The sequence below is a fragment of the Austrofundulus limnaeus genome, unplaced genomic scaffold (assembly GCF_001266775.1).
Source record: "Austrofundulus limnaeus strain Quisiro unplaced genomic scaffold, Austrofundulus_limnaeus-1.0 Scaffold237, whole genome shotgun sequence".
In the NCBI taxonomy this organism is placed as follows: Eukaryota; Metazoa; Chordata; class Actinopteri; order Cyprinodontiformes; family Rivulidae; genus Austrofundulus; species Austrofundulus limnaeus.
The window spans coordinates 523,554-540,259 of record NW_013952639.1 but is presented as its reverse complement, the minus strand read 5'-3'; the positions used below and the strand labels follow the sequence as shown (position 1 = coordinate 540,259).

Sequence of the window (16,706 nt, the reverse complement as noted above, 5' to 3'; positions counted from 1 at the left end):
AACTGCGTAATTATCAGCTTCCACACAGGTTGTAGGGAATGTCATGTGACAGGGAGCACAGAAGTCAATAAGCATCTTAACCTGTTTAAAATGGCTGCACATTCTCTAATGTTGTGATTTATGATGGTATTCCTGTCAGAAGTGCTTCATTCATGTTTTAATGTTATTCCTTCATCAAAAACATACACAGAGTGTTACTTTGATTCATCCATGCATGTCTGAGGAATCCCTGTGGAAGCCATGTGGAGCTGCCTAAATGCTTGCTGGTACAAAGCTCCGCCTATTTACACATAACTCCTCCCAGAAAGCTGGGTCCCCAGCCATGTCTCCGCCCCAGTTTCTTTGGAAAAAGCATTAACTGGGAGATAAATGACCAAGCTGAAATGTCTCCTCACTCCAGTTCTTCATGTTCATGCTCCAGCATGAAGCCTTGTTGTGAAGACCTGCTGAAGTGGGAGTGTCAGAAACGGTAGGAAGTTCTTAAAGGGACAGAGGCTAATTTAAAGTTGTTGAGATATGATTATGAGGTAAAGGAAATTTTATTTTTGATATTTACAGCATTTTTATAACAACTGAAGGTAATATAGTTACTTGATTGTGGTGTAGAATTACCCCCCACTTTAAGAACATGTTCAGGAAAAAACGTTTTTCTAAAACAAGCCTGATGTGAAAATAGGCCAAAACAGAGAAGGTGTGGAGCAGACACCAACTAGATATATAACCAGAGAGAAGAAAAGAAGCTGGAAGCTGAAGCCACAACGAACGATTTCCCCCAACTATGCTGGTTGCAGTACAAGAATTTAAGCCCCGCCCCTTTATGTAAATCAATCATTTTTTACTAGAAAATAAAAATGATGAAATTTCAGGTTTTTTTCTGCTATTAATTTTTTTATTTACACAGTTCTAACTTTGCAGCTGAATGTTTAATCATGCCTTAAAAATATGTTTAGTTTTACTTTGTTACTCAACGATTTAAGAAAAGTCTCGTGTTACAAGCTGTGATTGACAGCGAGTGTAGGCGGGACTTTTATATCAAAGTGGGAGAAACCCACTTTGGTTTTGGCTCCACTTGAATTAGCTGTTAGCTCATCAATAAGGTCAGAAATAAGCTGTTTCTCTAATTGGAGGCTGCGCAAAGAGCTATCTACAACAGGTAAGATATTAGTTGTTCATATTTTTGCCCACACAGCCTCACTTTAAATCAAATGTAACTTTCATTTCAGAAAAAAATATGATTTTGTTTAAACTAATGGTTTGGGCAGCATGAAAATGTTAAAAGGAGCGTTTTTTTTTTGAGTGTCCACAGAACTTTTGTTTACTTGCAGTAAATTGTGGTTAATGGAACAGTGTGGATTTATGACCAATTAGGGAAAAGAAAGGCCAAGAAAAGATTTCATAAGAAAAATAAACGGAACCTGACTATATAATGCAAAACAAACAAACAGTGGGCACACAAAGAGCCCTCAGCTCCAATAAAAGCCACTTTCTGCCCCGTTGATCGAATAGGGAGAGCCACGTAACTGCATTATTCAAAATTGCAGATAATATTAATACCACAACGGCCGGGTAATTGTCTTTGTTGATCTAATAATGGAGTGAAACAAGGCCGCTTCCAACCTCCAACACCTGAGCCGAGCGTAAGCCTCATAATCTTGGCTGCACCACCTGTGCTCTCTGCAAGGACACCGAGCGTGTTTACATTTCCAGAACCATACGAGCTCCTCCACTCCGGGGCTGAAACGCTCCCAGAGGAAGGAAAGGCATTACTGATGAGCCTGAATGTGCCTTTTCATAAGCGTTGTCAGATTGGACATTAAATTACCCCTTAAAAAGAAATTAACCAGACAGGCATACAGCAGGTAAAATAAGTATTGAACACGTCACCATTTTTCTCAGTAAATATATTACTAGAGGTGCTAATGACATGAAATTTTCACCAGATGTYGGTAACAACCCAAGTGATCCATACATACAAAGAAATCAAACCATAAATGTCCAGAAATGAAGTTATTTGTAATAATGTGGAATGGCACAGGGAAAAAGTATTGAACACACTACTGAAATTTGCACTGACAAGGGGCAGGCTTGTTTTCTAATTACTGAGAGAGTTCAGCTGGTGTCTTGGCTTTCCATGCCTTTTTACACCTCCCTTTCTTCATGTGTTCAATACTTTTTCCCTGTGCCATTCCACATTATTACAAATAACTTCATTTCTGGACATTTATGGTTTGATTTCTTTGTATGTATGGATCACTTGGGTTGTTACCAACATCTGGTGAACATTTCATGTCATTAGCACCTCTAGTAATATATTTACTGAGAAAAATGGTGACGTGTTCAATACCTATGTTACCCGCTGTAAGCATTCAGTTTAAAACAGTTTTCTCTTTGCAAAGAGTGAGAAGTTTCTGAGGACGCTAAAGACAGGTCTCAGCAGAAAGTTCTGACCTTGGCTGGGGAAAGCTGAACAATTTATTACAAACAGAGCACAGAGAAAAACATCTTGACCAATCACAGGCTTGCTTCTTATCAGTTAGTGCAGCTCAAAGCTGCAGAGATGAAAATTATGGCAGCAAGAAAAACATTTAATACAACTGATTAATGCAATAGGGTCAAAAAGTTTAAAAATATCTATCACGTGTGTTTGCTCAGGTTGCCATCTTTGTCCAGGTTTCCCTGAGAAAAACGATGCAGAAAACACCGAATGTTTTCAGTCGGCATCATCAGGTGGCGAACAGATGAAAGCTGGAGAGAGGAAATATAAACGGTGTGTGCCAGTGTGAATCCTCCACCTGCCGTACGAGAGAGGGGTGACGTCTCGATGGCGGTGAACCCGTGACCATAAAGGTGAGTTTGGCTTTGATGGAAATCAGCAGGCTTTCATGTGCAGCCAGAGGGGGAAGCAAGCCCTGGGAGAGCAGATCATCCGTCGCTGCTATAAGTAGAAAGATCACCTCAGGCACCATCATACAGGAACTCACAGAGAAACATCTTTATTTTTTTCTTTACGCTCACTGAAATGCATTCAACTCCTCATCTAAATTCCCCGTGCTGCACGACTAACCTCTTATCTTCACCCTCATCTTAAAATAAACACAAAATCTGACTTTCAAGCCTAAAAATAAGCCGTCGCTGCGGCACAGAGACGCATGCAAAGCCTCCACAAAACAAACCTCCGCAAAATATTCCTTCTGAAAGTTCAACCTTGAGCTGGATAGAAAGAAACAATGACTCAATCAACTCTGTAGTGAAAACTATAAAATCCTAAGAAACCAAACTAGAGCATTTATAAAGATATTTTAAAGGGTGCCCAAAATCTCAACATAATTTTATGATATTTTAAGAAAAAATGTCCTCATATTGACTGAGCTGTGTAGGGAGTGTAAAAAGAGAACCAAGGTAAAAAGCAGCATTTTTTCCTGGTAACCACCTGTGTTTGCAGAGATGAAAGGCAGAAAGAATCAGACTGAAATCTAAGCCTCGAACAAACAACCGCTGTGCAGAAACGTTAATCCAAACCTTAACAAATCCTTGAACGGTGAGCTGACGTGTCGGACGCGTGAGGTTTTATGAGCTTGCAGTGTTTTATGTAGGAAATACGTCGAGCAGAACCCGGTAGTCCGGTAGCAGCGAGACACACGGTGAGCGAAAGAAGAGAAAAATACCAACGTTTTCATGCACTCCAAAAATGAAATGTTGGATTTACTTAACCATGTTATGTGACCTGGTTCCACTTAACTGAGTTGAGTAAATTCAAAGCAACATGCTCATGTTTTTTGGTTAAAAAAACTGGTATATTGCTTTGAATTTACTCAACTCAGTTAAGTGGAACCAGGTCACATAACATGGTTAAGTAAATCCAACATTTCATTTTTTACAGTGTGTGTAATTTGTACAATTTGCAAAACAAAGTTGTGGGAGTAAAAAAGAGTTTGCAAAAGGTTTTTAGATATTTCCAAAGTTCCAGCGTGATCCTCTACTGTCAGCTGAACATTCAATAAAATAAAACGTAAAAAAATACAAAAATTTAAACAGCATCTTTGTAAAAAAATATAAAACTAGAAGCACTCGGAAGAGCGCAAACCTCCGCCAAGACCAATTCCCCCCATCCTGTAATAGAGTTACAAAGGGGCACACCAATACTACAGTGCCACCTGCTGGACACTTTGAAACCCACGCCCTGTGAAAGCATCACAGCTTTGCCGATCTCAGTGTTAAAAGAAAAAAAATTCCTGTATCCGCATCGTGATCCGGAACATCACCAAAATTTAAAGGTGTGTTCCTTGAGCTGGTACCCACATGTGGTAAAAATGTCATGACAATCCGTCCACAAGTTTGTGAGTAATGTTGTCCACAGACAGAACGAAAGAATGACGGACAGACATTCGCGACCAAAAACATTACCTCGCCCTTGGCGGAGGTTAAAATATCAAAGTGTCATTTCAGACATAACCTACATCTGATCTTCAGAGCTCCAAAGATGTCGGAGTTTTCTCATGTTTCTTTAAAATCCCTTTGAACGCCAGAATTTATTTAGTTGTGCATTTTCTTGTGAACTTTGTCTGCATTGTACAGTAATTGTTGATCAGTGTTTACGTCATAAACCTGCCAAAGGGTAACACCCATGTTAGAAGACAGGTTAGAAAAGAAAAACCCAAATGTTTCCTGGCCACATGGTTTTTATTTCCCATCGGGACTGAAATAAAGGAGCGATGACGATCCCGGTTAATATCAGTGTTGGGGGGGTATCTCCATTTGCGTGGCCCTCGCAGGGAGATAAGAGGTCAAGCGCGGGACAATTAGAGCTGGTGGAAACTGCTGTGGGAGGACCCTTCAGGAGGGCGCAGAGGACAATCAAACGTACATCTGCCCTTTTTAATCAGCACTGTCTTTAAAACTTGACCGATTTCTGCTCATATGGCTGCAAAGACAAAAAAAAAAAATCACGTCAGAACTCTCAGGGATTCAGATGTTAAAAGGATGCAAAGTGAGCGACTGCTTTTATCTGCTGCGAGTCTCATTAAAAGCCAACAATCACCTGGCGTCAGTGTTGCCAGATATAGTGATTTAATACTGATACTGTTCACAACACACACCTCTTTAAAACCTCCCTGCTCCAAGAAACTGAACCATGACTCATCACATACGACAGTTTAGATCAAAATACAATTATTGTAACGTGACACAAATTTATCTTCGTTAACCCTGTTTGCCTGTCAGTAATCACAATGTTATAAAACAAAATCACATTTCTCTAAATTATTATTATAAAGTTGATACTTGTGTTTACTTATATATTTTTTCTTTAAATCAGACCCACATTTGCAGCTCGGGCTCATTGTTTTCACTTGTTTGTAGTTGCTTTGAAAAACCGTCATCATCCCAGAGTGTTTCTTGATAATAAATTCAATTTACTGAATGCAAAGCTCAGATCCACGCAGCTTTGTGTTAATCACTGAGATCTTCGCTGGCGGAGGAAACGAAACTCACCAAGACAGCAGATTAAGCTTTGATGATGTTTACTCCTCGTTAAAATTAAACTAAAGCACTAAGTTGACAAAATGTAAACAAAGTCTACAAGGTGTTACTTGTAGCCAGAACACAGTCCTTCTCAATGAATAGCAATTAGCTCAGACTTTAAAAAACAATAAATAGGAAAACAATAAAAAAAAATTACCTAAGCATCCAGTTTAGCATTTTAATAAGAACACAAGCAATTCAAGCTACAAAGAAGTCTACAAATGAGTCACACTGAGACACTTCTCTGAGGTCCTTACATGTACAGGCTGGGAAAAAAAGCAGATGTGGTACAGTAAGAAAGGCCCGAAATGTTTGTTTTCTGCAGAGCGTTTGGAGCTGGTGATGAGGGTGTACAGTGGGACTGGGGGGCAGTCACAGAGTCACGTAGATGTGGGCTACGGGGTGGCCCAGTTGGGTCTTTTGGGAGGGGGAGGGGGCATCAACTGAGCGTCTGGGTCAGATGAGCGTTTCCGGTTCTGTGCGTTGACTCCCTGAGCACAGTGGTCCAAAAACTCCAAGAGGATTTCCTTAGTGACCGGTTCCTGGATGCTTTTACACACAGCTGGAGAGAGAGAAAGAGAGAAAAACAAGAGCAGACAAGAGGAAGGAAGTCAACACAGATGCTGAGAGGATTTTCCAGCCACACCAAAATAATGTTTTGTTTAGACTAAAACACCAAATTGACCTGCTAACACGAGCAAACCTCATCCTTTTTTATCTTCCCTGCAAGTGGTAACTATAAAACTGGTCAGTACGGAAATATCAAGAACACAGCCTCCAATCAAACACAATCAGAAGTGGTGTTCCACAAGGCCTAATACTGAGACCCAAGTTATTTATACTTTAAAAAATGTTAATGAAACTAATATGTTAAAACCTATAATGTTTGCAGTTGATTCAAACCAATTCTGCTCAGCAACTAATATAAAACAACAAGTAAGCACAGTAAAAATCAAAATAAAAAACAAGAGTATTGCAAAAAAAGGTACTTTAATGAGGTTTTTCATTTGAGGAACATTTTTGACATGACTTTCAAATTAAGTGTTAAAATAGATACAGAGTATGCAAATTTATTTCTTAGGAGATAAATGGATTTTAACCTCACTCAGAGAGCAGATATTGCATATACTGTATTAAAAAGAAAATTTGAAACTTTATTGGTGTTCTTTACAGCAAAAATTTTTTTTAATGAGAAACGCTTGAACTGTTTTGTTTTCTTGTACAAGAAAACAAAAATTTTAATGCCATATTATGGCATTAAAAGTTAAAGACATGAAACAAATAAAGACCTAAAATTCAAACTTGGTGAAGAGTTTCTGTAACACGCCTAAAAAGAGCTGTTTAAAAACAGCTCCAGATGTGTGAATTTTTCTAAATGTTTGAAAAACTGGACAATTTTAAATGTTGTTAACAATAGCCACTCGTTATTCTTTTTTTAAGAGGAAAACGATTTTTTGTATTTGATAAATTGACAGCGAAAGCAAATGTGAAATGCTGACAGTTAAATTATGAAATGGTCTTCTAGTTGATCAGAATAACGCTCAAAATGTGAACTCTAAAATAATAATAATAATAAAAAATACAGTTTCTGGTCTTTTCTGTCCTGTAGAGTTTCTGTGGTATATTTTAGTTGGTGAGAGACAAATTAGTTCAATTCAAATGTTAACGATGCAAACTTTTTATGCTCAAACGTGTCTCTCAAGCTACAGCTCACATCAGAACTGCTCAAACCTTTTGGTCACTTCACATTCTGTGTAGATAAATGAGTTGGATTTTATTTCCAGGAACCAAGGGGTGCTGAAAATAGCTCATCCTACTTCACAGCTCCCTTGGCACATTCATGACCGTGCCACGGTACCAACAACACATTAATGATTATTTGCAGTTGCTAAATGGAACAACGTGTTATCTGCTCTGCTTTCAGACAAGATTTTAGATTAAAGATACATTTGTGATCTGGATTCTGAGACTGCCAAATCTAAAGCAAAACTATCTTTCCCATCATCTTCAATCAATACGGTTCTTTACGGTTTACTTTAATGCATTTTTCCTCACGTTATTTCTTAATTTTCAGCTTTTATGATGTGCCTGAGTGCAGCCATCCGAGACAAATATTTAGATTAAAAAAAACTAATCAAAGTGCTAAGCAGCATTCTCTACAACTTGCTCTGTTTTTGTACATTTTCTTCCTCTAAACTTTAATATAGCAGGACTCTATCATTTAGGACTGTATATGAAGATACTTCACTAAAGTAAACAGAGTTAATCACTTATTTCTTCTTGAAATGAAGCGTGAAATTAGCCCCCCCCACACACCTTTTTTACTCTTTTTAGGACAAAAATCATCAGCTAAAAAACATTACCAATTATAAATGATGCATTATTATTATTACAGCGCAACTTATGAGTTCTAAACATTTAGAATGTTTCTTAAACTGCACAACAACCCGAGCCAAGGTAACAGAGAGCACTTTCATCCATGTTTTGTCTCTTTATTGTAAATAGTGAATGTCCCATAATGTAAAATAAACAGAGGGTTTATACAATGCTGAGCGTGGGAAGACTAACAGAAGTTACAGATCATAAAACTAAAGACAAAAGCTTTGTAAAACTTCACAGATGTTTGTCGGTTTGTTATGACAAGTGACCTCATTTACAAACACATTCCTATGATCCAAGTCAAATGGTAATAATTATCATACAAATACATAAATGAGGCCATGTTTATTATATTAGAACTAGAATCATTTACTGTGCTCTGGTTTATAGTAGGACTCTTTGTTTTGTAAAGTTAAGTCTGTCTGAACTCACAGGTTCATAAATTTGAGCTATATGTTTTTTTCTGTGGTAGATTTACTTACACTAGAATAAAAAAAAGATGATTCTCTTATTATTTAAAGGGCTGTGCAGAGAATCGACATGTATCTCAAGTCCATCCTTTTTGTGGTTTAAAAGACAAAATAACAGCTGAGTTTTGAACTTTACACTTTTGAATTCACACAACAAAGAGAGGTTTATGGTGACAGGTGACTCTTTACTCCACATTCCAGAGTGAAAGTTGGATTTTTGATCCATTTAGGCAGCATGTCTGAAGACATACATCTGACAGACAACAGCCCAGATTAATGATTATCTAAAGCTCGAGTTAATAAACGGCCTGCCAAGTGTGTGTCATCACTCATCTCTGCGTCTTCATCTTTCTGTCGCTGCTGTCACAAAGAGACAGCAGGAGGTCCGGAGGATGGTCTCACTGGTCTCCACATCAAAGAAGGCAAGGTTTTACCCATGTTTAAGTTATATAGCTCATCATAAAGCTATTTGTGCGAGGATTATATGAATGTAGGGTACAAAAACAATCATTTATTCGCAGGATATTTTGAATGAGAAGTGCAAATCGGTTTATTTATAAAGATTTTGTAAGAAGGGTGAAATTACAAGCTAAGTTTGGTTTTTGCTTTCTCAAAAAGCTGAGTGAATTATTAAAGTTGTCACCTAATCGTGAAGGTAGTTGCACTGAAAAATGGAAGCTTAAGTTCCCTTCCTGCCCCACCTTTGTGCAGTAAACAGAAAAACAGATGATAAACTATAAATAACCGATTATTAAGTGACATCCGTGCTGCGTAGCGTGCACCATTATCAGATCTAATTGTCAGGTAAACCTCTATTTTAAAACAGTCATTTTGATTTAGTTTCCTTGTTTTTTTTTCAGGAAATAAAGCATCCTGGATGACTACTCACATCAGTTTTTACCTAAAGAGTGACTTTTCATTTTTGTAGCTTCTTGTCAGTTTTTCTACTCAAACACAGGACGCAACGAAGACAGTTTGTCCTGAGCAATGAGTACGAGACCAGATTGTTTGAGTGCATTCTTACACAACAGAACATCTGCCCCTACACACATGAAACACACACACGCAATCTCACGAAGCACACATCTAAGAGAGACAAGGCTGATTTCTAACACAGATAAAATAAGGGCCATTAATCGCAGGCTGACTGCTCGTTTTTCACTTTGATTCAGACGCAGATAGCTGGCATGGTGAAATATTAATACATATCTGTCTGAGAGGGAAGAACAAAGCCTCACCCATGGCTGTGGTGTAGGAGTTAGGGAAGCTTTTGTCCACTCGTTGCCTCATGAACACCCAGCTGTTGTTGGCAAAGGAGCACTCGATGATCTTGTTGTCGTACTGTTTCAGCTCTTTGGTCGCCTGTGCAGACAGAGATGAAAAAGGTTGCTTTACTTTCAGTAAACGAAGGAATTCTTTCAGGTTTTTATGTCATTACTGTACATAAAGACACAAGAAAACATACCTGAATTACATCTATTTAAGTGGATTCAGAGTACTTAAAGCAAAACATAGTCGCAAACAAACAGGCATATTTTCAGTGTCTGAATTGCTTTGATTCGTCAACAAAGAAGTCCAACAGTTCCTGGTCCACCTACAGAGCTACACAGGATCACTGACTTATTACATCACACTTTGCTTTGAAAACAAAAATCAGTGCTGCACACTGCAGCGCTGCTGAAGTGTATGAAAAAGACACACGATGCTGAAGATCAAGCATGAGTCAAAGAAGACATTTGAGCATCTGTTGTTTATTTGTCGAGGGACTGTGTCTCACTGAGAGGAGTCTTCAGATTTGGAAAACGCAAATCCCGGAGCTGCTGGGAACAAGAAAGGCAAAAGAAGTGCCGCAGAAATGGGCTTTTGAAATAAATAAAAATTAAATCTCTAGTATTTGTTGAAGGAACGCTGAACGCCTGCCACCTTTCATGCCAGAGCTTTAAACTAGGATCAACGTATGATGAAAAGGGGCGGAGTTATAGCTGTTTTTTGGTCAAACCTTGTGAACGTTGTAATTTCATGGGATATTAGGATTGTCTGATTTGTTATTATCAGCAACCCTCACACCCAATTAAGCTCGATATCCGTAAAATAGTAAAAACCCATTTTATTGTTGGATAAGGTCAATAAGCTGCGGCGGCCATCTTGAATTAGGCTGACCAGGGGTGGAAATTAAAAATTTTCTCCAACGATCAGTCGCAAAACTCAGGATCTTCAATTCTTTTCCATTTTTTGGAAAAAAGAAAGTTTAATTTTCAGTTCTTCCTTTCATTCCTCGAGAACCGTTTCTATTATCTGCTGTCCTTAACTCCAGAAGTGCCACGTTGCTAAAGGCCTTGTCACACTGTAACGTCTTACACAACTTATAACAACTTTTAAAAATTTTAAACAAATTTATATTGAAGATGGAATTTTAAACATCTGGAAGCCTCTTTTAGGTGTATACATACTGTAATGCTAACAAATTAATTAAATATATAACTTCTATAAATAATTTACACATAAAAAAATCATAAGTTTGCATAAATTGTGTAAAACAGGGATGCACAAACCTTTTCCCCAAGTGAGCCAAAATGAAAATCTATCTGAGCACCAAATGCAATAATATAACACATGAAATACAAATAATTTCTTAAAGTCCTATTATTTTTAATGATTAAGCTAGCAGTCAGCGCTCAGACAAATTGCTGCTCCTGACAGGTCAGCAACACAAATTGAACTCAATTTTTTTTTAGTTCAAATTGCAAACCCGCTACGGTAGCTTGTGCATTGTTCAAATTTACACACTTCATTTATTTACCTGCATTTGGCGAGTGACAGGTGCTAATTTCCACCCCTGGGGTTGACTCCAAATTTTAACAAGTTTTAGATGTATAATCAAAGATTTCTTTGAGAGTAATATTCATCCCCTGCTTTATATTTTAAAAAATCTTTTTGTGTCTTTTTTCAATTTGCCGAGGGTTAAGAACAAACGTGGACACAGTGGGTTCAGAACGACCTGCGACAGTCTGAGAGCGAGCGCTGCCAGGAAAGCCCCAACATTTGGCAAGAAACTACAAAGTAAGAGCTTATGTGATCCTGGAGTGTCGGGCATCTGGGCTCACAGTAGGCGTTAAAATCACACAGGAAGCTAGAACGTGTGAGAGGAAGGAAGGCAGAAACGGAGAGAGCGTGCTCGTAAAATAAAAAATTTAATAAAGGAAGATCTCTAGAAATCCCAATTTCAGTACTGTTAAATTTCAAATATTTTTTCTCCCTTTGAAGACAGACTGTCGAGCCAAACATTTCACGTGGAGACGGACGGCAGATGATCTAAAGCGGCGACAGAATCTATAAGCTCTCCTGAAGCTCGACGCAGCAAAGTGCCAGAAAGCTGCGAAGGGCAGCACAGGCAGGCAGGCCGTGAAGCTACAGGCTGGATCTCTCCCCGCTGCCGAGGGCTGACACGTTGGCCGCCGTTTTTCATCACCACTTGGTGCCTAATCCGTCCAAATCTGTCTCATTATGGCGGCACGTGTGTGCCACCAGTTATTCAAACTCCTTACCAGCCTGTGCTGCAACGACAGCAGATCATTCAGAAGCACCTCCAAAAGAAAATTACAAAACAAGTAATGCAGAAGCCATTTTTTAAAAGACACAATGAAGATTTTTCATGTAATAACACATTGTGAGACTCATTTTTCCTGTTTATAGGGTTTACTCTGTGCCATCTTGAAGCTTTTGTTTGGATTTGATTGGTCTGTTCAAATAAAACCAGCACACAAAGACACAAAAAAAAGAAAAATCTCGAGCTACGAGAAGAAAAATAAAATGTGTTTGAGAGGCAGAGATTTTATATTCCAGCTCTGCACTATTAAATTTAGTATTCCAGGCACAAACATGTCGTAGTAGACCGGGTTACATCACATTAGTGGTACCACAGTGCATAATGTAAATAAGGATTTCTTTTCACTGTAAGATGAATTCCCAGAAACATTTCATTATTACTAAGGGATTCTGACTATGGCGTCATTATTTTCTTACTTGATTTTATTAAGATGTTACATTAAAATGTTATATAAAGAAGTATTCCACTTTTACACCTAAAATCTCCGTTTTGCTGAGCATTTCTGTTGACTTGAAGTTAAGCTTGGAGCGGTAGACAGATAATGTTTACTGCAATATTCTGAACTGTCCAGATATCTTATTGTTGTGGCATTACTGCAACTCTATAAGAAAGATAAGAAAAAAACTTAAAACAAAGTGTTAAATTACAATCTTAATGGGATGCAACATGTTGGCAGTAGGGCTGCCACAAACGATTATTTTTATAATCGATTAATCACAGATTATTTTTTCGATTAAAAAGAAAAAAATTGTATAGGTCTTCTGGACGGGTTCTTCTCTAATGAAACGTTTCGTCTCTCCTCCAAGAGACTTCTTCAGTCTGAGAGTTTCAGGCAAAATTCAGGCTTTTAAGCACTGCATGTGACATGGAGGCAGTGCTTAAAAGCCTGAATTTTGCCTTTTTTTAAGCACTGCCTCCATGTCACATGGAGGCAGTGCTTAAAAGCCTGAATTTAGCCTGAAACTCTCAGACTGAAGAAGTCTCTTGGAGGAGAGACGAAACGTTTCATTAGAGAAGAACCCATCCAGAAGACCTATACAATTTTTTTCTTTTTGATTTTTTACCTGGATTACTGAGCTGCATCAGGACACTTTTTCGATTAGTCGACTAATCGGATCATACGTTAATTGAATATAAAACATACAGCTTATCACGCCAGAATGCAGCTGCTATTATATAACCATCGTTAGATTTTAGCTATATGCTAGCTAAAAATAATTGCTGTGGAAGGCAAGTTCTGCCTTGCAGATGTTGCACAGGTTTCTCTTTAGTTTTCTTAAAATGATCCCACACTTTTGAGCTCCGTTGCTGGGTAGCCATGACACTAGAGCCTGTCTGTATAATGTCTTGTGACGTCCACGGCCTATCACAGTTACCACTACTGTGCATGCGTGTCAAGGACAGAAAGGCAGATGTGGCAGTGGAAGGTGTCAAAGCAGTTTGGAGAGAAAAACAAAGTAAAGGACAACAAAAAAAGAAGAAAACAATTAATCGATTATTAAATTAGTCATCGATTATTTTAATAATCGATTAGTCGTCGATTAATCGATTAATCGTGGCAGCCCTAGTTGGCAGATGGCATTTGTGATGGAGGCTTTGTGCAACAAATGTCCTCTCAAGATAGTCACAGAAATGTTGTGGGCATCTTAAATGAGTCTAAAACCCTTCTCAGTTTAGTTTGTGTAATTCTGCAGGTTAGATCGGTATTTGTTCAGAGGAACTTTGAGGCTACAGCCCCCAATATTCTGGTCTAGAAAGGCAGGAAGATAAATCAGAATTATAAAATGGAAAGAAAAAAGGTTTCAAGTCTGTCCATCTTCATTTCAAATGCATACTTCAGGAGATTAAAATTTAGTTTAAAGGTTTCATTTCCCTCCATGGAGACCATTTTTAAGAAGTGACATAAAAAAGAAGCCCTCAGTAGCCTAGAGGTCCCTCAACCCCCTCCTATGGGTGGTTTAATCTCCTGCTTCATGTCAAAGGCCACAAGATGTTTTTATTACCAATGTGTCATCGTAATAATTTTTTTAATTGGACTTTTAGAACTTTACAACACAACTCAAATAAATAGACAAACAACAAAATTAAATAAAGAGAGAGAGATAAAAGTAAAAGAAATACAAAAATAAATAAATAAAATACAGTATATAGAGAATAGGTTAATTTTATATAAGCAGGTAAAGTATATTAACTCCGTAAAGGATAATGGCTGAAATTTCAGGCTTCACATAAAGAAAAAAATCTGTCTTATTTAAAATGCATGTAAAATATTCTAATGACATTATTGCAGTAACCTTTGCCAGTCTTTTCCCGTCGGCCCTTTTGCACTGGTCCACTGCACCAGAATATTTTTTGTGGCAAAAGTAAGTATGCAATACAGTCTTTTCCTATTATTCATAGTCACATTCACAGTAATGTTATTGTGATGTTTTTATTGTTTTGGATTTTATTTCATTGCATTGTTCAAGTGGTATAGTAGGGCTGGTATTTTATTTTATTTTTTTCATTAACACTAGTGGCACTTTGTCTTCCTAATATAATGTACTTTTTGTGTTATCTTTGTCTTCATGTTGTATTTGTACAAAAAACACAATTTATAATGAAACACAAATAAACTACCCTTTTCTTCATTCTCTTCAATAAGTCTTAGGATCACTAAATCCTACATTTGGACAAAAAAAAAACCATTTTACTTAGGGATGTTGCGATCAGATACCTAGTATCTGTGTCGGTGGCAGATAAGACCATTTTTTGAAAATTGGGTAGAATCAGATTTAGTCATGTGATCGGGCCGATCCAGTTTTCAGCTTCATCATGCTTTACAACTGCCGTTAAGAAGTCAACACACACACACACAAGTATGCAACCATGTCCACAGTGTGGGAACACTTTTCAGTGGATAACAATGATGCTGAAACTGCATCTTGCAAAATCTGCAAACTGGATGTTTCTCATGGGGAACAGCAGGGCTCGCTTTAATACTACCAACCTTGTCATTTAATACATTCCAGAGATTACATCAGAATCCTCAAATGGCCTCAGTGACACAAGCATGTCAGACACTAAAAAAATCCCTACAGTACATCACATTTTTTCTGAACGTTCCAACGTTCAACTCTAAGAAACAGAATAAAAAGGTAACTTTCCTCATTGAAAACATCTCTTACTTCACTGTCTCGAAGGACTAAAAGAAAGAATAGAGCAAATTCAAGGTCCTCAACTTAAAGAAATATACCTGAAACACAGAAAAACCTGCTACTTTATCAATTCGTATGAAAATACTGCACAACACTCTGGGCTATCACATATTGCACTGAAGAAATAAGAGGCCCAGAAGAATCAGCATTCAGACTCTGAAACTTCCTTGAATAGGTGTTGTGTTTAATTGACCCGGTCTTTGTTTCAATCTGAAGTTAATCAGCAGAGACACACAGGTCTGCAGTGCTGCTGCACTCGGGTCCACTTTAATAACAAAACTGGATGAGACGGCATGGAGGTGGGAAAAGGATATAAGATGCAAAAGAATGAATACGAACACCCTCAGAGGGAAGAATATCAATGACAAACAACATCCAAACTGCAATCTTTAATATACGTTGTCAACAGATGTCCTCTGAACACTGCCATCACCTGCAGCTGAAAGACACGAAATATAACCACAAGACTCAGCTGACAGATTGAAAAATGAAGCATCTTCCTCAGATCAGTCTCCGTATCCACAGCGTTAGCTACCTGGGCCGAGCACGCTTAGACGTGACCTTGATCATTTATGTCAGAAAAACAAATTGGAATCCTCAGGAACCAATTATATGATGTTAGAGTCACGTCTCTGGTGAATATGTACGACGACGATCATTATCCCGCTCTTTCAGTGCGACCCTCACATCGAGAACAGAGATGGGGGGAAAAAAACAGGTAATGATGTGTAAGAGGGGGAAATGAGGCGACGACAGGTGTACAGCACTTCGCCAAGTCTCTCATGTAAACAAGTAACACAACTCACAGCAAGACAGCCACTACACAACCCTCAGCATGTGCGTTTTACTTTACGAGCTAAATCGCCAGGTTACTGCGAACTGCAGCCTTGTGATGTGCTTCTTCTTTATTCTGAGTTTTTAATCCCACGTCTTGCGCATTAGACGAAACCTGTGGGCAACAAAAACCTCTTCAAAACACTTTAATGATCCTTCAATGATAGCAACGCCTTCGGGTGTCATAAATTTGTGAAGTTCAGCGATGAAAACAATAGTCAAAAACATCTCAGCAGCCTGCGGTTAAAGTGCACGCTGCTAAAGCTTCACAGCTTCATCAAAGCTCATGAGGCCTTAAAAAAAAAGCTCTTATCCCCTTTGCTGGTGACTATACCTGCCAGGCCCCATTCAGATATTTTATGATTAATAATCTGCAGGAACAAGCTGCATATCGCTCCATGCAGAGAGCTGACCTACAAAGGATCTGAAAGCAAATACTTCTAATAAACCCATCATGTGCTCCATTTTCAAGAAGCTCTTGTTCAAAGAGGGTTTAAATCCACCTTTTACATTTCAACTGGAAGTCAAAATTAGGGTTAAATTTAATGAAAAATACATGTGTACTAGTGCTGTCCTAAACGATTATTTTTCTCTCAATTAATCTAACGATTATTTTTACGATTATTCGATTAGTCTAACGATTATTTTTTGTTGATCGAGTAATATAAAGACTAATTTACAAAAAATAAATATAAAAAT

The 16,706-nt window shown here is 38.0% G+C and overlaps 1 protein-coding gene and 1 long non-coding RNA gene across 2 annotated transcripts in view; both read right to left on the bottom strand.

Annotated features, from left to right (window-relative positions):
- Nucleotides 1–2,459: 2,459 nt before the first annotated feature.
- LOC106525682 (uncharacterized) lies at nt 2,460–3,727 on the bottom strand. Its single transcript, XR_001311150.1, has 2 exons — nt 3,520–3,727; nt 2,460–2,935 (listed from the first exon to the last, which is right to left on the bottom strand). It is a non-coding gene; the product is annotated as an uncharacterized LOC106525682 (long non-coding RNA).
- A 1,775-nt stretch (nt 3,728–5,502) lies between these two features.
- The window catches only part of rngtt (RNA guanylyltransferase and 5'-phosphatase), a 105,976-nt gene continuing 94,772 nt past the window's right edge, over nt 5,503–16,706 (bottom strand). The window contains exons 15-16 of the mRNA XM_014019989.1: nt 9,608–9,731; nt 5,503–6,082 (exon numbers count right to left, since the gene is read on the bottom strand). Of these exons, the coding sequence (XP_013875443.1) occupies nt 5,916–6,082; nt 9,608–9,731 (291 nt within the window). The 3' untranslated portion in view covers nt 5,503–5,915. The remainder of the gene's footprint in view (nt 6,083–9,607; nt 9,732–16,706) is intronic.